This window comes from Diadema setosum, chromosome 11 (assembly GCF_964275005.1).
Source record: "Diadema setosum chromosome 11, eeDiaSeto1, whole genome shotgun sequence".
Classification (NCBI taxonomy): domain Eukaryota; kingdom Metazoa; phylum Echinodermata; class Echinoidea; order Diadematoida; family Diadematidae; genus Diadema; species Diadema setosum.
In genome coordinates this window covers 33,741,573-33,763,481 of record NC_092695.1, presented here as the reverse complement: position 1 = coordinate 33,763,481, position 21,909 = coordinate 33,741,573, and the positions used below count along the sequence as shown (strand labels likewise).

The 21,909-nt window shown below is 38.2% G+C and overlaps 1 protein-coding gene across 1 annotated transcript in view; it reads left to right on the top strand.

Annotated features, from left to right (window-relative positions):
- LOC140234768 (TBC1 domain family member 19-like) overlaps positions 1–21,909 on the top strand; it is a 220,937-nt gene that overhangs the window by 60,116 nt on the left and 138,912 nt on the right. Inside the window, 1 exon segment of the mRNA XM_072314804.1 lies at positions 11,783–11,855. Within this exon segment, the coding sequence (XP_072170905.1) occupies positions 11,783–11,855 (73 nt within the window).

Sequence of the window (21,909 nt, the reverse complement as noted above, 5' to 3'; positions counted from 1 at the left end):
GTAGATGTGTTATCTTTTATATATTTAGATATACACATAGTATATGTTTGTGCAAAGTCTATTGCGTGAAAAGTTTGGTAAAGGCCCTCGTGCTGTGCACACAGATCGAATGCATCTCCTCAGCTAGTCAGGAGAGGACCATTACCCTGTCCTCCAAGGTCACGACCTTCATTGCTCGTCGACTGACGTGACATTCGGAGTGGCTGCTTTAATGTCCATCAATTGCGAGTTACATTGGATCGCCGGTTTCCGTTGGCCGGGGGCCTCCGTTAACTCTCGTCCCACCGACAGCTCCGTGCGGCCTCTATATGGACCTGCAGTCCACTCGAGTCTGTGAGAGTTGGCAGTGTGTTCGGCATGGGTAGGGTTAATGGACGGGTCGCGTAATGGGAATGGATTGGGGGAGAAACTTAGCCGAAGATATCCCACTCTACCATCAGTTTTCTTTTTTTAGGCGCTATCGTAAGGATAAGTTTTGATAGGTCGATTTCATCATCGGGCAGACGAAACCCTCCTCCTCTCTCGTTTAATGCGATCGTGAATGATAATGGCCGGGTGAGAAACATTAGGCAATTGGTGAGAGTGGACGCACGCTGCTCCCCCTCGTTCCCGAAGGGGAACAAGGCGGGGGATGATCGCGGGAGTAATGACATCCTTGGTTCAAGGAGGAAAGATAAGAAAGAGCAATGATGGAGGGGAAAAAAATATCCCTGATTGGGTGAGATCATGAGACTCTGGAGGAGGATGGCAGAAAAAAACCATCCTGGATGAAGATGTTGCAGCAGAGTTTTATAGACAAGGGTTACAATCCAGCATTGGCTTGCACTTGATGGACTCGTCATGTGAGGGCTCATTGCTTTTTTTTTTTTTGAGGGGGGGGGGTAGATAAAGCAAAACAAGCTGAACATTTTAAGCAATAAAAGCAAAGCGGTAAGAGAGACAGACAGAAAGCCATACTGACTAAAATTGCTTAAAATGGCTAAAATATGCACACATATGGACTCGGGGGGGGGGGGGGATACACAAGTGAGCTCATCACAGTGACAATTTTGAGATGAATATAATTTGTGCTCCAATTTTAGATATCATATCCAACTTCACTGTACATTCCACGGCATGAAATTCATTGGATATCATGGGAATGCATTCAAAACCATATTTTTAAGCAGTAAATCTGTACATTTAACAGAGAAACATTACTGCATGTGATTAGTTGTTAACAAAGATATCAGTACCTGTGTTGTATATTTCACAAAATGTTTATTGTATATAGATCACTTGGAAGTAGTTATATCAATATCAAGTATAAAAAGCACTGTGTAACAGGATGGTCCATGAGGCGTTTGATGATATTGCAGCAACATGCTGAAATTCTTGTACAACATGCTCAAATTCTTGTGCAACATTCTCAAAATGTCAGCAATGTACTGCAATAACCCCAAGAACTGGTGACACATTCAAAATCAAATGTAATCAAACATGTGAAAAGCATGCGCAAAACTTGAAAAACATCAAACTACTTCGAAACTTTGACATGGGACAAAACATTGAACGTAAGTAGGACAATGAGAAGTATTTCAACTATGCACTCGTGATGTGTGCTCCATTCACACACAATTTTGGCAATATTCTCACATTTAGAGCTTGCAACATGCTCAAATTTCAAGTTGTGGACCACGCTGATGTAACTTCATTCAAGCTTTAAAACTTTGAATTTAGAGGATAGATTACTCTATCAAGGAGCTCCCAATCCAAAAGACACCACCGGTAGCATGCTTTATAAATCCCCCAAATTGGCTGTATCGAAACATGCCTAGACTCTGTGGTTCACACTGGCGGCAGTTGATATATCCCAGTTTTCTGTGCTGTAATGAGAATCACATTCTCATTTTACAACTAAATCACCTCATTTTGCAGTTTGTTCTGCAACTTTGTCAGGGGGTTAACATGATGACAGTTCCCCATGATTGCTTTCCTCAAGGTGACTGATTTAAAAAAGCTCCGCTCGCTCGCTGTTCCCATCAGGCACCAACTTCTAAATCTAATCTGGCTGGGGGAGCTTTACATCCCCCATCCTCAGACCTTGAAATGTACTCTTTGAAAGTCATTACCCGGCAACAAGCGTAGACAGATGATAGAATTAGGCATGAGAGGATCCAAATACGGGCAATGCACTGCTCATGCATGCCATATCTTGTCGTCCTGGTTAATCTGTAATCGTGTTCCGTGACATCAATTCCATTTTTGCTGCATGCGTTCCATTGCTTCTGCTTTTTTTTTTTCCCTCCAGTTTTGGGGTTTTTGTCAGGCTCGTCTGGAATTTCGCACAGGATATTATTCAAAGGTTGCTTCTTCTTCATTTATAAGCTCCAGCATATGACAATCAAAGTGTGATTAACTCAAGATTCACTTTGCCACAATGACAACATCGGCAAAGGGAGCAAAAGATGAACTTGAGCATAGAACTCTCAGCTTCTCTGCAAACATCAAGTTCACTGTTTGCATTCAGTTGTCATTGTTTCTCTGAGGTACATCAGTGGTTTCATCTTTGCCTCCCGTGACTTCATACATCGCAAAATGATTTTCAATATCACTGAAATACTTTGTGCCCAATACAACAACAAATTTACTTAAATAAATGCTAGTCGGTACTCGGTATATTCTTTGATAACATTTACCTAGACTAATGTTCTCTCATATCTAAAGAGAATGAGGACAAAGAAAGAAAAAATAGGTTTGTTGATATAGTGTATTCCCCATTCTTGGGCATAAGATGCATTCTGTGACATGGATTGCTTGACTTTGTCTGTGAGTAGTTCCACTTACCTGAAAGGAAAATAAAACTCAAATATTAATGTGGATTGAGTTAAAGCAGCAATATTAATAGAAGACATCATTGATGGTTTGAGGACAATGGGACTAGCAATTCAGAAGTCACAAATTAATAGAGTTTCGGTGGCGTCATCACCGGATAAGAAGCCTACTGCAGTTCATGACCTCATTCTAGACAGCAATATAAAGAAAACTGAGGAGAATTCAATAAAAATTCATTTTTCATGAAAGTCCTCGTTCCATCGACTTGAATACTGACACATGTTAAGGGTAATATCATTCCACTCGCTTTCTTAAAGAAGTATTAAAGTCAAGTGCTCTTTCATTTCACTAGAAAAGTGATAATATGTTCCATTTTCTCTATATGTTTGTCTTTATGTTGTTGTCAAGAATGATGTCATGAACTGTTAGTCTCCTTACCCAGCAATTATGGCACTGAAACTGTAAAAATTCTTAACTTTTGAATGGATTGTCCAATAGTTCTCCAACTTTCACTGATTTGTTCTACTAATATTGGTGCTTTCACTCAATCCACATTTATATTTGGAGTTTGGTTTCCTTTATGAAGTGCTTCAGAAAAGTTCTGTACTTATGCCCATGAGGTTATATGTAGGAACAGGTCACAGTGTATGCCTTACCTGCTGCGCTACACCATGCTTCAGACAGCGAGCTTGTGAGGTAATCCAGTACGTGTTTTACTTTTAATTACGTGACTATTCCCTCGCGAGCTTCACAGACCTGTCCACATACATGCAAATGACATTCATGTAGTCTGTCCCCCGCCAAGAGCTATGTAGGTGATGGAAAGTGCCTTTTAGTGATAATCACAACTGCAATGTGGCGCTTCAATCAACTCCCCCGTCTTCGGTGGGCCAGTGCCCGCCCGGCCGCTAGGACACTGACCGCCCTGCTTCCCAGCCACCATCACAAGGAACACTACTAAACTTTCTTGAGGCACTGCATATTCAAAATTTAGAATCGTACCTGCAATACATTGTTAGTACCTTGTGAGCACAAAGAAAAAAAAAAAGAAGTTAAAAAAAAATGTCTGGGTGGCTGATTAGAGATTACATAACTGTCTTTGTAAGATGGTATACAATGTAAGAATACAAAATCTAGCCATGTTGATTTTAGGTTCACTGAAAATATGGTGAAAGAACTTCAAGAGAAAGAGTTCCGGGACCCATTTCATACAAAAGTTGCTATATTGGCACTTCTTGCTGCAATGGCAAGTGTCATCATAATGACAAGAATCTTGCTTCCTGATTGGCTGTTGCTACAGGAAGTTGCTGTTCCAGCAGGAGTTGCCATCCTAACATTTCTTTATGAAATGTGACCTGGGATCAATGTTCAAGGACTGTTGTCTGAATCTATAAATGCACAGATTTCCACATCAACTTTAATCATGTAGATCAGGAAGTTGAACTCCCAATCCCCTACAAGAAAAAGAAAATGTGCCAAGACATAAAAGTGCTGAGAACAACTGGAAGACAAGACCAAACATAAACACAGTTATCAGTATGTGGGACTAGTGTGACTCTATGGTTCCAAGAGCTATTGTGAAAAAAAAGCAGAGTTCTTGGTCATTCTTTAACTGATTCTTTAACAGAGCCTTGCTGAAATGAAGGTCATGCTGTGTCTCTTTTGAAGGAGAGCACATATATGGAATAACAGATTTGTTGTAGCAAAACTTCCGTTGTACTTTTTCTGCTCTTTTATTAGAGGTTTTGAAAATGACAATTTACAAATTGCATTGTATGCATTAACAGGAGAAAATGTAAACCAGAAGAGCTAAAAACAAAGAAAGTAGAAAAGAAGGAACAAATTGTTATGCCAGTGTCAATTTCTCTTTGCGAAAATTTCTAGATTTCCGTCATATTTTGCCTCCGTGGAACAGGAATGGGATGTGACGTTTTTATGGATGTGCACCAGTGAGAATGCACGTCTCCACTGAGGTTTCCCAAATAGCAGCATTACAGTCGAATGAATATGGAATCTGTAATGGGCGGTTTTCGTGTCCTTCTCATTTCATTTTGTTTGATGCAGATGAAGGGAATGAGAATGGCCGCAACAGAAATGATGTTTCCACTGTTGTGATCTTCTTCAGATTTGTGCTAGGATCATAGCATCATCTGTCTTGTCTTTTTTTTTTTGTTTCTCTTTCTGACAAGAGTATGTCACTTGTCCTGTTGTTCACCTGCTTTTTGACTGACAGAACAAAAATTAGCAGGCTGTGCTAATTACATGTATACTCTGTGATATACACTGTAACTGTGCATTGTAAAATGCCAATTGTTAAGAAGTGTGACTCACTCCACAGGAGAGGTAACATTTTCAAAATGAAAATATTTGCTTTCAGTTTATCTCTTTTCTAAGGCAGCTTGTATGAGATTTTGTGTACCAGGAAACATGGTTTTTAAACATGGTTTGACAGAGGAGTGTTTGAAATAAGAATTTGTCCCAAGTGTTTTTTTGGTTCACACGGACTGTGCCATTGTGCATGCCATTATGTGCAGCTTGTCCAGTGGCAGTTAGATATAGTCAAACAGGGCACACACAATTACAATTGTATGTCATCATCTAAACTACATTTCAAATCATGGTTGCATTTATAAGACTTTCAAAACCTTGTTTCTGGTGAAACACCGTTTTGAATTGCACCTCCACCGGGCATTTCAAAACCATGTTTCGAAACCGTGTTTGTAATCACGACTACCATTTTTTCGCAAAATTCAAACCACAAAATACGGTTCCAAAACCATGTATCTACCCAGAAAAGTTTGCTATAAATACACCCTATATCGAATTGTTCATTCTGATGTGATTTTGAGAGAAAGGTAAAGAAATGACAGAAAACAGACAGGAAGCTAATCAAACAACAAGAAATGACAATGGCCAGAATGGTTAAAGATTACAGAATTTTCTTTCTAATATCCATATATGCATTTATGAACTATGAATCCATTACAAGATCAAAATATGAGACAACATGAATCCTCCTAGTCGACAAAAACATGATGTTTCCAGAATTAAAGAAAAAAACCTCAAAAAGTATGAAACCTTGCTTGGTATGAGAAAATCACTAGAATGAGTGAAGAGGGGTTAGGTATATGTAATAGGGTCAATAGACTGAAAGTGTTCAACATTCATCCAACAGCAACCCTAGTTAATGGTTTCTGAGTCACTGGTGTAACATATCCTACCTAATAGTTGGCACAGCCTTCTCCATGAATGCTAAGATGCCCCTTGGTGCTTATCACGGGAGCCATGTCCTTGAGTGGGGGGAGGGGGACTTTTCTTTCAATGCCTAGAAGTGTCCCTTGCACCTTGTATCTGTTTTTATGAGGGTCAGAATAATGGTGCTTGTACTTGACACACACACTCAACTTCCATTTGATGCGATAGTGGTCCATGCAAATCAGGATCGATTGTGCTGTGGATTATGGATATTCTGTGAAAGCAGATTCATTCATTGCTATTAAATTGCTAGTTATCAAGTTCATTTGTTACTTCTGAAAAGGTGTGGGTTCCCTTTTTTTTCTCTTTTGGTCTGTGAAATGAAATTGCTCTTCATGAATGTTTAACCTGTTGGGGATGAGTCCCGAGTATACACGGGCAAGTGTCTATGGCAAATGCGTGTTGTAGCAAAATCAGTCTGTCCTCCACAGGTTAAATGTTTCATTGTTCATGAAAGATTCTTTAAAACAGAAAAGATATGTGCACCTTTATTGTAGAATGCATAGTGAAAAAAAAAAAGGTAAATGAGAATTGTTAGATCCCTTTCTTTCCAAGCACCATTCAGTTGATATCAGGGATATGACAAAGATTTTAATAACATCTACAGAATATGTTGGTAGCATGAAGGATACTAAGCTCTGACATCTGTAATGCTTTATTCGCTGATTGGCTCTCACGCTGTGGTGCTTTCATTCTTGATCAGCGCAGAAGCCTAAAGACTTATATCGTTGGCTGAGAACCAGAAGGACTTTATATCACTTTTTTTTTTGGGGGGGGGGGGGGTTATTGAGTTATTGGTGTCATGTTGTAGAGCTCGATCTCTCTACATTATGCAGTCAATTTTGAATTATTTCCATTTTCAATAAATTGTTAAAAATTAAAACCACGAGGGTGCTATTTTGTCCTATATTTGGAACAGTGTACATAAATCTACCCACTTTTGATGAAATAAACTTTTTTATTCCATGAAAATTGATTGTTTCATTTCTATTCATGCTCAGATCTTTCAATGCAATAGCTTCCGTCTGGTTCTCAGCTGATGATATTGCCAATGAATAAAGATTACCTTATCATATATGTTCTGTCACCTTGGCCTTCCTGTATGAGTGAGGCACATTACTACACCCGAGGGGGCTTCCTCTTAAATCTACCACCAGTCATGTTTGGAGAGATTACTGAAAGCTGATGAGAAAGCTTGGCAAAGCTAATGCCACGTGTCCAGGCATATACATACAAAGGGTGACTTTTCCACATGGTTTTGATATGAAAAAAATAAGAATTAAAGCAAACAAGTCAGTTGAACAAAATCACGAAGTATTACAGTTGTACTGTAGGCAACGCATGCTATTAATATATCAATTGAGTATTTTTATGTTGGATTACTGTAAAACATATTCGCGGCATGAAATTTTCGCGAATTGGAGCCGATGGCCTTTTTTGGTGGCAGGACATTTTTGTGAATTGCCACTGGTGTTCAATGCGTACAGTGTAGACAAGAACTTTCGCATGCATTTTATTTTCGCACATTTTGGCGCTTGCGAAATTCGCGAAATTAAAATGCATGTGAACATTCCTCGTTTTACAGTATTACTATTCTAGTCAGGAGAATGACAGACCTAGCCTTGAATGTCTTGTGTCACTTTGAAAGTTCGTTTTCTGTCTAGATCGTAACCTAATGTGCACACCAAGCAAATGTTGTCTTCTATATGCAAATCTGTGAAAGGAAAATCAAATTTGCCTAAAAAAAACAGTATTTACATATTAAACAAACTACAATGTATGCATTCATTTGTTGTTCATTGTTGTCAATTTCTCAAATTTATACCTTGGCCTAGGAGCAGTGCATTTTTCTAGGTTCCAAACAATGCATTAAACATAATGACTAATACTTCTGGTATAATATATTCAGTGTATATTCTGGTGTAATATATGATATACTGTAAAAGTGGAAATTTTCATGTGTTTCGTGCAACCAGAAACTAGCACCAAAATAAAAGCATGCAATTATTTTTGCTTGCCATATGTTCCAGTAGTGTATGTCTTGATTCGGCAGAATTAAAACACGCAAAACTCATCTTACCCGGCCAAGCGCGAAAAAATGAGTCACACGAAGATATCCACTTTTACAGTGTTCAGTAACATACAATGTTAGTATGTTACTATACAGAAGATATTGATCAGTAAAGAATACTTCAGAACTATATTACGTTGTTTGTTATTTTCTTTTTTCCTCTGGAATACATGAGAGAGTGGGACTCATGAAAGACGTGCAAAGAAGGTGGTGAGATTGATCATGAAAGCCCATCTTAATCTGGAATGGATCATGAGTTCAATAATTCAATAAAGTCATTAGTCGCACACTTAGCTTTCGTCATCAGCCAGGAGGTGCAATGGTGTTTGCGGGAATCTATGCGTAGCAACGCTAGCAGCAGCAAGGTGTGAATCCTTTCCCAAGTTTTAAATGAGAGTTTTATCCGCAACAGATCAAACAGAGACTCTGTCGTGGGCACGATATTACTCAAAATCTTCAGAAAGCGAGTTATTATTATTAGTAGTAGAATTTGTTATATGGCAGCCCTAAGGCTAAAATACATTGCAATGACATCTAAATATCTCCAAATTCAATAGAACACATTAAGCTCTCATACATAACATCCACATTAAAAATCACAATTGAATATGAATATATTGCACAAAAATATTACCACATATTTTGCAAAAATTCAGAAGTATAAATGTTACACACCACCCTTAAGGTTTAAATCTTCCATTTCTAGCTGTTCTTAAACATCAGAACATCTTCATGGTTTTCCTCGTGTCTTTCTACTGCATCCGAATCTAGCGACAGTAACATGATGACAACTTAATGAGTTTTCCTTCAACACATTTCAAGCCGACACTGGTCATCAAAAATGTATGCTTGTGTGTGCCAGTGTCAACAGATCACATTTCAAGGGCTTTGATACATTGCACCTCAAAATGGAGCAGGGTATATTGCAAGATAGACCTATACTACGCATATTGCATCCAAAACACTTTAAAAAGTTGTTTTCTTCTTTCTTTCTTTCTTTAAAAAAAAAATAATTTGCAAGTGTTTTGCTGGATGGCAGTGCATGCACAAACCAGATTCATTTTATGTAAAAATACATTGCATTCAATCACACCAATCACACATGCCAGCTATAAATTTTCAGTTGTTTGTGTAGAATCTAATTTTCATGAGATATTTTTCTTACCTCTGATCGATACTGTAGATACCTTGCAGCACTACTAGTAGTAGAGACTCTCATACCAGGAATTTGTTTTGCTGGAAGGAAATAAAATCAGAGTTAAATGCAATCAGCATGGTAGCATTGTTGTCATTTTGCTTTATGTACTACTTTTACCATTATCCCATAGATGCATATCATTGTAATGGAATTCATGTCTCAACTGTAATATATACTTAGAAACTGAGGGTTCAGTCAGTGAGTATAATACATACAAAATGACTGGTTATGAACTTTCATTCCATCACTGTAAGCTTGCTTGGTGAGCAGCTAGAGCTTGATTCCTTCACAACAAAATGCCGAGTGCATGATCAAAGTTTACTGTCATAACCTGCTCAAAGCAAAACAAAGTCTTTCTAACCGCGGGACAGATTTGGAGCAACACAGTTTGTATTCTCTACAAATTGATGAAACATCATCAAAACGTGTTCAAAACACACACAGCTGCGTCACACTTTCACCCTGTTCACAAATGAAAGATTTGCTGCCAATCTCACGCTAGACCTGTTCGTGGGTGATGCGAAAAGGGTCTTCTATGAGAGGACATTAGTTGAAAAGCCTAAATTTGGAATGAAATTAACTTCATGATCAGATTGTAAGTGGCTGCTATTGCAAATGTCACAATACTGCAAGGTCATTGTACACCTTTGTCTTGAAACCCCTTTCAACAATGTATATTTCTTTTAACATGAATGAAATAAATGAACAAAATGTGACAGGGGTCAATGTCCTTCTGTTGCTCTGGCTATTATTATGTTGTTTTGAATATCATAATCCCTTCACATCCATGTCTAGTACAGGATGTGTTTAATACCTTCTCTTCTATTGTAACTTTCATGTAAATGTTCTTCATATACTTCTGTCTTGGAAATGATCCAGATCAATGCTAATTAATGGATGATTTTCATTGTCAGTGCCCTATATAAATATTCTTCTATGCAGGTTATTATGTGCATTTGTAGTGAAACAGAATTCTGCAAATCTTTGAATTTCTAAGGCTATATTATTGTGAATTAGTTACACATATGCAAACATACTTTAATGTATGCTTCCAAGCATGTACATGAATATGTGTATAATAACTATATATATGTATGATACATATTTTCTATATTGTATAGCATGTGTTAGTTGGTACATACGCACATTTATATATCTATCGTACACCAATTTGGATCAGAGCCAAGTTCAAGTCTCCTTCATGCACTGCTAAAGTATGAGACTGTCGCCTCAAAATCAATCTGACTAGCTCTAGGTCATCCTCTTTGGCACGCACACCGATCGGAAATCCATACTTGTTATCATGCAACAATGTAGTGTTTTGGGCAGGGATCCTTCAGACACAAGCACATGTGCAAGCACTGCAGTTAGGAGAGGCATTGGCGAGATGCTGATCCAATATTTGTCATTCATAATTGTGTTTTCTTCCATCAATCTGCTCCCTCTCTATCTCCCCCTCCCCCTGCCTCTCCGCTCCATCTCTTCTACTCCCCTCAATCTCTTCCTCCCCCTCGATCTCTCTCTCTCTCATATCTTTTTATCTCCCCTCTCTACTCCATCTCTTATACCCCACAATCTCTCCCACTCCCTCTCTTGCTTCTATTCTCTCCTCTTCCCATTCCTCTTTTTTATCTTTCTTCCGTCAATCTCTGCATGTCTGTCAATCTTTTTTTTTATCTATCCATGCATTTATCTATCAATGTCTCTATCAAATGATCTATCTTTGATAAATATGTTTATCTGTCTATCTATCAATCAATCTATCTATCATTCAATCTATCTATTCATAAATCAATCTCTATCTATTCATATATCTATCTATCTATCTATCTATCTATCTATTCATATATCTATCTATCTATCTATCTATCTATCTATCTATCTATCTATCTATCTATCTATCTATTCATCTATCTAACATATTTCTTTGACCATCCCATGTTGTATTCTATTTCTTCCCTATCCATCTCTGTATTCCTTACAATCTCATTATCTGTGTCTTGTTTCTTTCTGACGATCCCAACCAATCCACATCATTCTCTTTATTTTTCTCCCTGGGTCACATGTATTCCCCTTTTCCCTGAATTCTTCTACTCCCATGCATGCTGGTTGATAAAAACATATTCTGGAACTTTTCTTACTGCTCTCTCTCTCTCTTGCCTTCTTTTTTTTCTGTCTCTCCCTTTGTGCTCTTCTGCATTCTTCATTCTCTTTGCTGTTCCTTGATTGTTCCTTGATGAGTACATAATTCTTTTCCCTAAATTTTCTCCTTTGCCTCGATATGTTGACTCAATATGTATATTGTAATTACTTCCTCCTGCTTCTTTCTCACTTTCCTTCCTTCTTACTTCCATCTCTCACCTCTCTCTCTTTCTTTCTTTCTTTCCTTCTTTCTCTCTCCTTCTCTCTCCTCCTTGGCCCCTCTCTTTCCCTGTCACTTGCAGCGTGAGGACTACAAGGACTTATCTCCGGGAGAGCGGCAGACAGGTGTGGATGACACGGCGGATGGAGTGGGAGGTGAGTGTCTGCTGAGCCCCGTCACTGGAGAACACTTTGCGGGCCACTCATTCAGGGGGAGCTGTCCCGCAGGTTTCCTTCCCTTCAAAGTCACCAGCCCAGAGAGTGGCATTTTTCAGCATTGACCAGAAGGTCAATGAGACCTTGCACTCACACTTGGGAATAGTCATGGTAGAACATTCAGGTATTTAGTGGCAGCTGGCGTGAAAACAAACCAATGATCAGTGTATTTTTTTAGACAAAATTATCTACTTTTCTTCCATAATAGGCTTTGAAATTCCAAGAAACTGTCAGATATAGTCAGATATGGTCCATCTTTAAAGGCACAATTTCCCATTTGCAGATGAAAAAAACAACAACCTAGCATTAGTGTTTTAATAGTTCTAAAATGTGAGTTAGGGATGGAAACAACCACTGTAGAAATTTGAATCCGTATAATTGATGTTAAGTATTATTAAATACACAAAATATGAACAATAGTTATGATAAAAAATGTTTCCAGTCTAAACCATCCACAGTTATGGTTTATTGAGAAAAATACTGATATCTCCTTTAATTTCATGTTTTATTGCAAAAATTATATATGCTTTGTGATACAACAGACCTACACATATGCGTCAAATGTGATATCTTGAAAATTTTTCTAATCACTGCTCCCAAAGGTAAACAGGACCTTTAATAACATTTCAGGTAGCCACATAAAATGTTATCGATACATTACAGAAATGAATGGTAGGGTGAGGAGTCGTACCGCCGCCGACGTGTCATCTGTTTCATTTGTACACTGCATGCTGGCATGCATGTACTGCATTGCATTCACTCCGTTTCACATTCTGGCTCACTAGCTCCCATACATGTGCTTTACAGCCGAAGTGTTTGTTTTCACTCCAGCCATAACAGAGGTGACGTAACCGAGCAGTAGAGTGCCTGCCCTGTGGTGGAAAGGATTATTTTTCGTAGGATAGTTGTTGTTGTTGTTGTTGTTTTTTTTTTTTTTTGAGGGGGCGTGGGGAGTGGGGGTTGTCAAGCAGGTATCAGCTAATTTTTTTTTTTCCACATGATAATTGATATCCTGATCTAGAATGGATTATTACAGCATACCTATAGGGGGAATGCAAAGTTTGTATCTTATCCTAACTGAGGGATGCTGACCAAATTAAAAAGAGATATATGAAAAAAGACAAGAAGATTGGATACAAAATATTCCTTACTGGACATCTTGCATGAAAAATGTAAGGTTTTTATCCAGTGTCTAATAATGTCTTGCATTCCAACATGACAAAAGTTGTCAGGCAAGATTTTTATCTTCAATTGTTAAAGAAGCATCTCTTGAATTAAAATATTGGATGTTTCTAACTCCCTGACACAAGTGGTAGCAAAATTCTGTCTGTGTAGCAAAGTCCCTTTTGAGACGTAGTTAACCCATTGAGGGTGAGTCCCGAGTATACTCGGGCAAGCGTCTATGGGAAATGCGTGTACTTGTAACAAAATCAAACCGCCCTCAGCGGGTTAAATGTCTCTTGAAGTGCACTGATGTTAACATATTATACTGTATAGAGTGCACAAAAACAAGGATTTAAAGATTTGTTGCAACCACTATGAGGGAATTCTCAGATAACCTGAATGAATATTGTGCTCGTGATCATTCAAAAGAATCCACAATAACTGTTGACAGAATGAATTGATAGTCTTTCTGTTGTTTTTGTGTACACGTTGCCAACTGGTAGAAAAATTGAAAACAAAAACATTTACTGAAGAGATGGGGTGTACAAAAGCGGTGCAAGTGCTACATTATATTAATATATCACTTTCTGCATCCGAGCTTACAATTTACCTCCAAGGATTGGTCCTTTCCAAAAATGCCAAAAGTGAAAAATCAGTGGATGATTTCCAAGACGCATTTCTTTTTTTAAGGTCCGCCGGGATGTTGACCTGTGTGACTTTTTGTGGAGTTGGTTATGCGTGGTCACGAGTAGAAAATGAACTCGACAAAACCAACCCTGAATGTTCTATTGGACAAATAAAGGGTTTGATATGAATTCTTCAGAGCATGAACAACATTGAAGGGTGAGCTTGATTGAGTTGGGTGTATCTGCCACGTATTATGAGAGGAGGGGGGATTATCATCTTTTTCCCCCCTTTTTTTGGTAAAGGATATTGTTTGTTTCGGCACAAAAGCTTTGATGCTTTGTATATTCGTATGTCAAAATCTCTTTCCCTTTCCATATCCTTGAAAAGCTCCCCTCTTGAATACAATATGAGGAAAAAAACAACAATAGAAACAAGTCTTCATATGTGCACACAGTTCCATACGTGTACCATATTTCAAGTTTATTTCATGTGATCTAACAAAATGCCAAGGAGGGGAGAAAAGGAGGATTGGCAAAGATGCCAACTGCTACTTTCTTTTTTCTTTTTCTTTTTTTTTTTGCAGTATTTTGTGTTGTTTTTGCCAAAATTACTGCTGCAGATATTACGGAAAAATACTACCTTCCCCAATATCTTTGCTACACATGTCTACTGCAGAAAAGGTAAAAATGCTGTTTTCCACCAAAAATATTTCTTTCCAGCCCTCAGAATACTGAATAGTTGATTATATCTAACCTTTACTAAGGAAACCTGCCAGATAAAGTTACCAAACAGCACTTCCCTCATTTTTTTTTTTTTTTTTAGCTCTTTAGAATTATAGATTTTCAGTTATACGCAAATTGTCTTTCTTTATACAGGAATCAGATATCAGATAAAAAGATGAAAATTGGCTGTCAAGGTTGCCTGTAGATTAACCACTGAAGGGCACTGCACACTTCATGATGTTACTTTTCTTGTTATAATTATTTTTATCATTGTCATCTTTATTTTTTGATGTTATCATAATCATCGTCATCATTATCATCAATTTTGATATCTGTAGAGCAAGATATTTTCATGGCATGAAATTTTCACAAAATTGTCACTGGCATTCAGTGCGTATAGTGTAGATGAGAACTTTCATGTTATAAATTCATGAATATTGGCTCTTGCAAAAATGGGAAATTAAAATGCATGTGAACATTCCTTGATTTACAGTAGGCTCCAACTATTATCGTGAATACCCAAGCAGATATTACCGGAATAAGAAAACAACATGAAATAAACTACAGCTGTATGTAAATGTAGTTAGGTTGGCTGGGATACATACAAGGATGAAAAACAGAATCCTGGCCAACAGATTCTTAAATGACAGAAATGATGTGACCGGGAAACATCGTGTAAGAGAAGAAAAGTGATATAGAAATAACCAGGTTCCAGCCCATAAAACATTCTCTGACTGGGAGATTGCATCTTTCTATTCCCTATAAGACTCTGAAGTCCCTAGTGGCTCTGTGCAGGAACACTCTGGTTTTCAATCATACAGTATGTCAAAAAAAAAATTACAATCTGATTTTTGCATTGATAACTCCCAATATGATTAAACTGTCTAAATGCTACTTCGAGGTCTTAAAATATAACATCTTAGCTCTATTTTGCAGAGAACCCCATTCAGTTTCTTTAGGCAGTTACAGAGAAATGTGGATTGTTGTACAGTATGTCATGGGTCTTTTTCTTCCAAGTGGAGCACTTGGATGCTCTTGGAACTGCATATCAATGTGTGAACACAATGGACAGAACTCGGAGGGAAAGGATTCCTGACATGCTCTACAAAACTCCTTTTCTCTTTGACCACTGAAGCAAATCGAATGGGGTTTTCTGTAAGATGTGGGCAATGAGTTATAGTTTCATACCCTGAAATTGTATTTTGAGTGATTCATTGTTTGAAAAGTTAGCATTGCAGAGGGTCCCCTTGTAATTTTTTTGGGGGGACATACGGTACAAAGGGTTAAAAACAATACAAGATGACTCTCTGCAATGTAGTTTGGAGTCACTCTGAATAGCAGGAGCCGAGTCCTGGTGTCATCGGACAGTGCTGGAAATAATTTTCCCCCTCATTAGACTGGAAATTGAGACCTAAATACACCAGCACGTGCAAGAACAGACTCAAATGCAATTTGAATTCCACGTCCGGGACACGCGCTGCAGCAGTCACTCAGAGCTGTCGGAGTGAAACGGATGTTTTGAAAAGAGGTGTTAATCTGTGCTTTGAGATCACAACGCTGTGCTGTGTGGCAGTTGTTGAAAGTGAGCATTCTGAGGCATGGCTAATATTGAAGCAGGTAAAACACAAACCCATCTCAATTGGCTCTAATTCATCATTTTCTGAAAGTTGAGCTCAGGAATGTATGTTGGAAGCACCATCACACTTTTGATCTGAGCAAGAACCACTAAAGATTGTTTTAAAGATAGAGAATTTATAAATTGTAAGGTACATGTAATTTGTGGTGCTTTTTTTTTTTTGGGGGGGGGGAGGGGTTCCAAATCTTGAAATTGATATCAATTCAAGGCCCTGTTGACACATAATGCAAAAAGTGGTTACCAACCTCCAGCAATCAGATTTACTGTTTGCCTACCACAAAATAAATAGACCAATCAACAATCTTTTCATAAACCAAATGATGACTCCAAAGAAAAACAAAAACAAAAGCTTTTTTCTGGCCAGTTCGGTCAGGGAAGGTTTTTGATGCAGCATTGAAAACCTTTGGCCCACCAAGACCACCTGCCGACTGGTTTCTGAATGCTGACAACCATTTGCCGGCTTCAAAAAGCCTCTTTACCACTTCTGACAACCAACAACTGCTGACCAGTGATTTCAGGGGTCAGAGAATGGCTGCTAACCGTACTTGGCTCATGTGTGACTGGCGCTAAAGCACTGTGATATGGGCATTATGGGGTCAGTAGCTGGTAGTGACATAGTATGAATAGGATACTCCCAGCCACATATTTTGTTATGTCCTAACTACACACTCCATCTTTGAATCATTTTGAGACATATTCCGAAAACTTTATCATGTTAGTTAATACTGTGTCCTTTTTTCCCTATACTTTCGTGGTACAAGTACTGTATACGCTATCATTTTCGCGTACAGATATTTTCGCAAATGAGGAGGTCACGGACATTTTCACGAGATGTTGTTTTCATGAATTGACATGGAGGCCCACATAAGCGCACCACTTCCTTAGCGTATGGTGACATTTTTGTGTGTTGTTAAATTCGTGGTCCAACGGTGATTCGCGAAATTCACGAAAATTAAACCCTCGCGAAAATTACAGCTTATACAGTAATATATGATACAAACAGCGAACCATAGATACAGAACAGTATGGAAATGGGCCAGTTCATAACATAATGAGCATTGATGTACCAAATATGCAACATACACTCGTATAGCAAGGACGCAGATTGCAAACAATGTCACATGGAAGTTAGATACAGAGAAAAAAAAATTACACCATCAGCACTTGTAGATGGTGGTTTCCACGAAGGGTAAGACTCGGATTTGTAACAGAAGCTGTTCTTCCTGATTGCATTGGGTGATGATCATTACAATACGTTATCACTGTGTGATGTTCAGATTATTGCTATCGTGAAATTCTCACGCTCCCTGTAGTAAAGCCTTTACTCAGCAGGGTAATTTGTTTGTTGTTGTTATGCAGTGAATTTTAGTGGTTTAAGAAATGTGAGACAAAAATGTGACATAATCATTTGAAACAGAAAAAAAAAGGAACTGTAAATCAGTTTTTCAGAATATACTATGCTCAGTTAGTTTGTTCAATTGACTTTGTATTTCATTTTGGTATGAAAAAGAAATTCAGAAATAAAATCAGTCAAATCAAATCTATTGAGACATTTCAAAGTTACAGAATGAATTCCATCACCTTTCAGGTTTGTCTTTCTCTTCATTTATTTTTTTTTTCCTGTTTATTTACTTAGTTATTCCTTTTCCCTTTTTTTCTGTCTTTGGTCATGAATACATGTCAAGTCCCTCTCAATGGATGCATAGTAGTATTATCCCTTTTTGGGAATATAACTTCCAAAACAAACAATCAGGGAAAAATAAAAACACAGCCCCGCTCTTGTATTGCAGGGTTTCCCAACGGAATTTATTTTGAGTTAGTCTAGAGGTTGTGTTTCATCTAAGAAGCTTGAAGACTGATGCATTGGATGCATGCTGAAGGCACTTTTAGTCTTCAAAAGGGAGAAAGAGAGAAAAAAGAGCAAAAACAACAACGACAATATAAACAGAATACAGATGATGAATGAGCCTGTTTACTTTTCCTAGTCCCCTGGCTATTTTTGAATCGAAATACACTTTCAAACTGCCCATTGCACCAGTTACGGCCGTAGGTGAAGGATGGTGTCGGCCAAGGCAATGCTACAAAGTACATGTACGTATTCTGAAGTTCTTTCGAGAGCTTTCATACAATGGCTATAGGGACAGGTATGCATGTCTGTGTGTGTTTGCGTGTGGGACACATATCCACGGGGACCGAAGCTCAGTTGCAAGCACAATAATGCAAGGAGTTGTGAAAACTTTAATGAACCAAATAGCAGGCATATATAGCTCCTTTTCTGCCAACAGATATGGCATATACATTGTATCCTTCCATTAGCGATCGTGCCAAAAGCCAAAATTGCAGTTAAGTCTTTCCCATAATCTTTGCGACGAGAATAAGAAGTGTCGTAAACAGAAACATTTAGGCGAGAGTCCGCAAAGAAATTGCAGATACATGTGTGCCAATGAACACTTCGATGTTGGTTTTATGACGTACGTGGTTACGTTACGTGTCACATACGAAGAGTCAGGCTCAACATGTTTTAACCCGTTGAGGACGAGCCACGAGTTTGCTCGGTCAGGTGTCTATGGTAAATGCGTGTGTTGTAGCAAAATCAGTCTGTCCTCAGTGGGTTAATAAACAGTTGTGGTTTCTGGAGTGCAAAACATTTCAGAGAAGAAAGCTATTTTGTACATGGATGTTTCATGTGTTATCAACCACATGCATTGCACCCCATTAAAACGAAGACGTAGAAGTCACATGTGTGTGTGTGTGCAGCTTTAACTCCTGGCAGGACCAGTGGCAGCCTGTCCAATGCAAAGTCAGTGACATTCGGCTGTGATAGACCGGAGAGGGTTAAAGTGACACAGCCAGCAGATGAATCCCAAATTCCCCTTTGAATATCATTGTCTCAGTTTATAGCAGTGTCATCCTTCACTGAAGTACAGATGAGACTAGGGAAAAAACTAAACAAAGGGAAACAAAAAGAAAGAATTCCTTTTACCCATCCCTCTTCATTAATGAATAAGACTCCATGCACATCTTGTCACCCCTTCCATCCATTTCTTTTTATCCAAACTATTTCGTTTCGATAAACCTCCGCCCCCACATATCATTTATCATGCACAAGATTTTTAGATTTTTTTTTCTCCAGTTCATTTGTGAATGCATGCCATTTTTATATACCGATATATGTCATGTTTGCAGTCATAAACCTTGAGCCAAACAAATATAATGAATAAAAACATAAGAATAGAAATATAGAGGATGTATAGTAAAAAGGCTTGTGTGGGTGATCAATCAGGCCATTCAAGTCTCATAATCATCATCAAATTAATGACAGACTTTATAAGCATGACTGATGTCGCTGTAGTTACTGGATTGTTTGAAGCTGAGGCGGGAATTAAAAACATGAAAACTCTCTTGGGTGAACTCTGTGCAATGAGTGCATAAAACACTTTGTTGGCTATTGACACAAACATGCAGAGTACTAAACTGTGCATATGGATGACTCTATCAACCAGCAAAATGTAACAGAGAAAATAAATAAAAATCTGGAAGTTCAAAGAAGAATATCTACCTATGATATCTGAGTGAAGAGAATTAAAAGTGGGGGTGCTGTGGCATAGTGGATAAGACTCCCGACTCCCGATTGGAGGACCCGAGTTCGAATCATTCCCAGTGCTTACATCCTTGGACAAGATGTTTTTACCCACTGTGTCCCTCTCGACCAAGGTGTATAAATGGGTACCTGGCAATGCTAGGGTAATAATAATAGCAGGGCCCTCTGGTAGAGCAGTGGCAACACTGAAGAGGCTACCCTGGGTAAATAAGACCTTATTATTATTATTATCATTAAATATGGGCCGTGATGCGAGAAAAGGGCCCTTAGGGCATTAAATACCGAAAATGAGTTTTCACCTCCATATTGTAGAAGGAACTCTGACGTATTTGGATATGCAGACCTTTTTCTGAAATTCCACTCTTAAATGCCCCAATTACGACATTTAAAGCAGCATGTTTTGTACAAATCCTGGCACTTTTTGATGCGTCTATGCATGTGCGCGTAGTTAGCTAGTTGATCTTTATTGCGCGTATTGTTTTGTTAAACTTCCGCGCTGTTTTCTGCCGTTTGCGAGTAGCGGCGCTAAGAGCCCTTTTCCACGCGTCACGGCCCATATATATTTGTGGCATAGAGAAAATCAGGGCCCCATTTCATAAAAACTTGATATGAGAGCAACTCTTGCTGAAATGACGATTGTCATAGTAATGACAAGAAACCAGCTTTCTGATTGGCTGTTACTTTGGGAAGTTGCCATTCCAGTAAGAGTTGCCATCCTACTGTAACATCTTTTATGAAACCGGGACCAGAACTGCTATATTCTTTCCAAGTACATATTTGGCAAGTGTTGGATAAGCTCAGGGTTTTTCTACACGTAATTACTGTATACTAAGCAATATATTTCATGAGATGACTGATAATGAAAAAAAAAATCAATAACATGCCAAAATATTGCCCCTCATAACACAAATACAAGACAACATTGGAAATTGCTAACTTGTCTCTTGAAAAGTTATAATACATATTTTCCATGCCGTACATGTATACAGTATATGTGGTTGTTGATAATATCAAATTCAATCACGTATGAAATTCACAGGTTCTACAGGTAGCTTCACAAAATATGTAATCATTATGGCATATTAAGCATTTTGCCAGTGCATGACAAGCAAAGTTTGTCTGGAATACCTCATGCATACTGATTAGATTTTCATGGAGTACAGTACCTCGTGCCTGCTATTATAATATCCCTTGTGTCTATGGTATGTGTGTATGTTTGTTTCCCAATGCATATATAGTGAGTAAATAAATGACAATGTTAACTTGATACATATGCTATTAAAGTACAATGTAGTTCAGTATTCTCATGATCGGGTGTACAAGTATACATCACTTCCGGTATGTAGATGGAGTGGAAACAAACAGCTCTCCTGTACAGCACACATGCAGAGCTGGAGTGTGAATTTGTGTAAATGCTGTGCATGCATGTATGTGCATACAGTACGTGGTATCACATTATCGGTGTTCAAAATCCTCGATCTGCTATTCTTTTTAATATGTAATTCATCAATGACATTTCTTGTGACTTTCAGAAATGTTAAGATACAGTTGTACGTACCATATCTGACAGTTTCATGGAATTCTAAAGCCAATTTTGAAAGAAAAGCAGATAACTTTGTCTAGAAAATGTGCCGATTGTGTACTGATTGTGGGTTTGTTTTAAATCCAGCTATCGCTAAATATCTAGATGTCTGACTGTGAGAATACTGGTGTGGTTCATAAAAAGGTCAACAAGTATATTATAAACTCTGGTGTATCATCTACCAACAGGTCTTCTGTAAAGGGATGGGGAGGGGGTATGGCATTTGGAGCTGGATCTTTTAGTCAGTGCCCTATTTTAATAGCAATTGGCTTCGGTGCTACGTTTTTAACCCGTTGAGGATGAGTCCTGAGTATGCTCGGGCAGGTGTCTATGGAAAATGTGTGTTTTAGCAAAATCAATCCATCCTCAATGGGTTAAAAGTGAGGGGGCCCAGTTTATGGGAACAGGGACATCGATTCATTTTGAGAATGGAGGGGGAGACATTTTGGATGACAGTTAAATATGTTCCAAAATTGGCTGACAAGCAAAAAAAAAAAAAACCCAACAAAAAAAAAAAACAACAAAACAAAACAAAAAAGAAAGAGAGAAAAGAAGGCTTTACAGTTTCTGGTGCCTTATCCGGGGTTAATCGACTGACAAGCAAAATACTTGAGAAAAAAGTCATAAACTATCCACTGTCGCAATTTTTCACAATAATCTTC